Source organism: Arachis ipaensis, unplaced genomic scaffold (assembly GCF_000816755.2).
Source record: "Arachis ipaensis cultivar K30076 unplaced genomic scaffold, Araip1.1 Aipa837, whole genome shotgun sequence".
NCBI classification, from domain to species: domain Eukaryota; kingdom Viridiplantae; phylum Streptophyta; class Magnoliopsida; order Fabales; family Fabaceae; genus Arachis; species Arachis ipaensis.
In genome coordinates this window covers 18727-23186 of record NW_015495882.1, presented here as the reverse complement: position 1 = coordinate 23186, position 4460 = coordinate 18727, and the positions used below count along the sequence as shown (strand labels likewise).

The 4460-nt window shown below is 39.4% G+C and overlaps 1 protein-coding gene and 1 pseudogene across 1 annotated transcript; one reads left to right on the top strand and one right to left on the bottom strand.

Annotated features, from left to right (window-relative positions):
- Nucleotides 1–203: 203 nt before the first annotated feature.
- On the top strand, nt 204–1393 carry LOC107624642 (probable ribose-5-phosphate isomerase 2; the record flags this gene model as incomplete). Its single annotated transcript, XM_016327097.2, is given in 1 exon segment — nt 204–1393. A coding segment is annotated over 1 exon segment (843 nt), but the record flags the coding sequence as incomplete, so codon positions are not given.
- Nucleotides 1394–2861: 1468 nt separating this feature from the next.
- On the bottom strand, nt 2862–4421 carry LOC107624640 (annotated as a pseudogene).
- Nucleotides 4422–4460: the final 39 nt, after the last annotated feature.

The following is a 4460-nucleotide window of genomic DNA, read 5'->3' as shown; positions in this document are numbered from 1 at the left end:
GAAATTTCCGAGATAATTAACACAGGAAATGAAGTATCTGAATGAAAGAAGAGATTTTGAAAATGGATAAAGAAGAATTGGGGGTAACATCATATATAAAGGTGTGGAACTCTCGCACGCGCTTTTTCTTTGAAACCGGTAAACGTGAGACAAAAGCTTGCGTAAGACACACTTTCACTTGCATCCCCTTCCTCTGTTTTCCCCCACACATTCACATTCATTCATTTTCCCCCAAACCCAATTCAATGGCAATCCCCTGCCCCCATTTCATTGCCTCCGAGAAAGCAGCCATGGAAGCTGGCCTTCTTCTCCCCTCTTCCTCTCTCTCCCAGCTCATTCTCACCCAAGACGATTTGAAGAAAATCGCCGCCTACAAAGCCGTCGAGTACGTCGAATCCGGTATGGTTCTCGGCCTCGGAACCGGCTCCACTGCCAAACACGCCGTCGACCGAATCGGCAAGCTTCTCCGTCAGGGCAAGCTCAAGGACATCGTCGGAATCCCCACTTCCAAGAAGACGCACGAGCAAGCCCTCTCTCTCGGGATCCCCTTATCGGATCTGGACTCTCACCCCGTCGTTGATCTCGCCATTGACGGTGCCGACGAGGTTGATCCTTACCTTAACCTCGTCAAGGGCCGCGGTGGCTCCCTCTTGAGGGAGAAGATGGTTGAAGGTGCTTGCAAGAAGTTCGTTGTAATCGTCGATGAGTCCAAGCTCGTTAACTATATTGGTGGTAGCGGTTTGGCTATGCCCGTTGAAGTTATTCAATTTTGTTGGAAGTTCACTGCTTCCAGGCTTCAGAATCTCTTTCAGGAATTTGGTTGCGTTGCAAAGCTCAGAACTTTGGGCGAAAAGGCTGAGCCTTATGTCACTGATAATGGCAACTATATCATTGATTTGTATTTCAAGCAGAGTATTGGGGATTTGAAGGCTGCCAGCGATTCCATTCTGCAAATCGCCGGTGTTGTGGAGCATGGAATGTTCATTGACATGGCTACCACTGTTATTGTTGCAGGTGAACTTGGCCTAACTGTCAAGAATAAGTAGTAGCTTAATTCAAACACCATTAAATGACATGAACAATAATGTAGGCAAAATTGGAATAATCAGGGAGGTAGTTTAATTCGTCAAGGTTGATGCTTTGACATTTGGGGTGCCCTTTGGGGGCTTCTAACATACGATATCTGGTATAGTTCCATGACAATTATGTGTCTTGTAAAATAGTCAAGGTGAATGGCAAATGACCTTGCTAGTCAATATATTATTATTTGGCTTAAAAACATTTTATATGGTAGAAGTAATACTTTATCTTCACTAATGTGGTTACTTTCTCTCTCTCATTCATAATGTGTTTGATTTTGATGTGATCTTCACTCTAATACAAAATCTTCTTTTTTCACCTCAACATTTTGTTGGATGTATTTTTGGGGATTCAAATAACATTTCTCTACTGGGAAGGTGAGGAGGGAGCAATACTTTTACAAAGAAGGGAGAAGCACTTGTGATAGCCATGACATGACAATGTTATCCAATGAATTAGACTTAAATTTAAGGTCCATAACAATCTCAATCTATTACAGGGAAGCTTATAGAAGAAGAGAAGGTTGCAGATGAACACTGACTCAGAGAGTCAGAGTGAGAAGCACCAAGAGAAATTTTTCTGGCCTGTCTCTGTAGGTAGCAAATAGGAGTGTCAAATGGACAAAATGGCCAACCCAATATGGGTTAATCAGGTTAGACCCATTAAAGATTTCATTTTTACAAACCTATTTTTGAGCAAAAATCCGCCTATTTAAAGTAGTTAAAACAGGTCATCCCGATGGACTCGACTCATTTTGAAAACCAAAGTTTGTCTGTCTCCCCATGTCTGTCTTATTTGCATGTTAACTGCTTTTATTGATGTTTTGATAAGCATAATGTAATGGTTATAATCTGAACATGTTGAATAGTTGCCTTTCACAACAAAGTTCATAATATATTATTAAGTAGCCAACTACATAATGAAAAGAGCTGAATTCTTTAATGCTCTTGATAACTCATTGCTATTTCTCAGCCAAGAGTTTCTAAGGCATAACATCAAAGTAGAGGAAACAACTTTTTGAAATTGTGCTCTTGCACACTTAATATGTTCATATGAGAGGATGAAGTCAGGGCTATCCAAAGTTGCAGCAGTTACTCCTACTTACATAATAATCTCAACAGATACCACCATTGTATTGCATAAACAACCAAATGGAGGGCAAATTGTAAGGAAATAAAGAGTTAAAAAAAAAGAATTAAATTTATTTACATGGAGAACTGGATTCAACATTGGAACATTACAATTTCATCTGATGTTGTGACCTTCCCCAGAAGCTTGTGATCCCAGGAACCAAGTGAAACTCATCCATTCAAACTCAGTTTCAACACCAACCAACAATCACCTTTACCAAACGGTTTTCTAGAGATAGATTCCCACCAAGTGGGATTCAAATCTAGCTTCTCCAGCACCATAGCAATATCAATATGGCTGAGAGCTGGAAAGAACAAGAAGCAAGCACATCAATTAGCAAACTGAAAAAACCTAGACATCAAAGAAAGCAGTACCCAGAAAAAAATTTCATGCAACGATGTTCTCCTATACAGTAATTGGTGGACATGGCTAAAACCATAAATCCTAAATTATTATATTTAAGTTAACAGAAAAAAGTAAGACAATGCTCAATTGTTTTTGTTCATTAGATAAATTTGGTCACCATTATTAATACCAGAAATAGGATAATACACAACAAACCTCCCAGCCGGGAATTTCATAATATTGGCAATAAGATAGTAGTAAAACTATTAAAACTCCTTTAGCTTCTCTGTCTTTCTATTTGTTTATGTATCATCTCAGCCATATTTGAGTTTTTACATATTGGGGTTTGCTTTCAAATGTGTACCTGTTCAAATGTCATTCACATGCAATCTTGGTATCAAAGCTGCTGAGGCAGATTGCAAATGCCTGAAATGCTGAGATAGGATATCGATAACCCATTGTAAACAGATCCTTCCCAACTTTGATCTTATCATGTTCTGGTCCAGCAGGTCCATTTTCTGTGGAAGCCACCAGCTGAAAGTTTTTAACGGAAGCAATTGTCACCCGCCCATGAAAGTTCAAGCACCAACACTGCAGCTGCTCGTGCCACCTGGGCGCCTTGATCCTTTTGATCAGCCAGGGGTCCAGAAAGAGAGTTGTCAACACGATTTGACCTCGATCGAAAAAAAGGGAATGTGGGGAACATATCTGCATTGCTGAGGGAAAACTCGGTCTGTGTAGGGGCCACCCCTCCCGGTTCAATTGCAGAAGCAGGAAGGGAATCCATGATGCAGTTCATTCTCCTAGGCCCCCTGCTTGCCATATTGAGGTAGATACACAATGAGCATTACGTGGTCAGCATGTAAGCAAATAGATTTTCAGCAAAATCTTCCACTACTTGGATAAAATGTTTTAGTTTAAGAATTGAGTTAATCCAAAGAAGAACCTATTATAGTTGCATAGTACATAATGCTTTCAATTCATATGATATGTGAGCCACTGGATAATTGCCTGTAGGAACCTTGGGTGCAACTTGTTTTAAATTCACCAGCCTGGTGGAGCGACTTTTTGTAATCTTTGCTCGGGCATGGGGAGGCTGTCCATCATAGATTGTGAACTTATTAAAGGGGAAGAAAAAGGTGTAAGTATTCACACTAATAAGGAAGAAAATAATGAATTCTCATGTTTCATGATTAGAAAAATCACCTCCCTTTGACATGTCGTCTGCATGCAGAGAGATGATATAATCTGTGCAGGTGGGACGTCTGCATTTGCGTGCAGGCAAAAGGAACTTCCCATCTTCAGATAGTGCTGAATTGGAGAGAAAAAGAGTTAGAATCTTTAGATATTAAAAAGGAAAACAAAAACATAAAATAGAAAAGGTTTTTCAAGTTTTTCGACGAAAGAAACCGAAAGTTTTATCATATACTCACTATTAGATATGTTAAATAATGTATTAGGACCTGATATTTATTTATTTCTGTTTTATGCTTATGTGTATGATTCAGTTAATAGGGTCAAAGTTATTAGTGGCCTCAGAGGCAAGTTAATCTTTTTTGTTCAGATAGTTTCTATTTTTAAGGAAGTGGAGTCCTATTCTTAAGGTAGTGGAGTGAGTGGTTAGATTTTTTTTGTTATTGTATTTAACAGTTTATTGAATAGTGTCAAAGTGAAGTTTTTTGCTTCTTCAATTCTCTAGTGTTCAACTCTTTCTCTCTTTTTCTCTGAACATACAACAGTTCGAGTGTGAGTTCTGCAAATTCATTGCAGGACAGTGAGTGAGAGTGTGTGAGGATTGAGTGAAACAACAACAAATTGGTATCAGAGCCTTAAGTATCTTAAGGGCTGTGGTGATGGAAGCTTCATCAACAACTATTGGGCTAGCAGGCATTGCTCCTCCAATC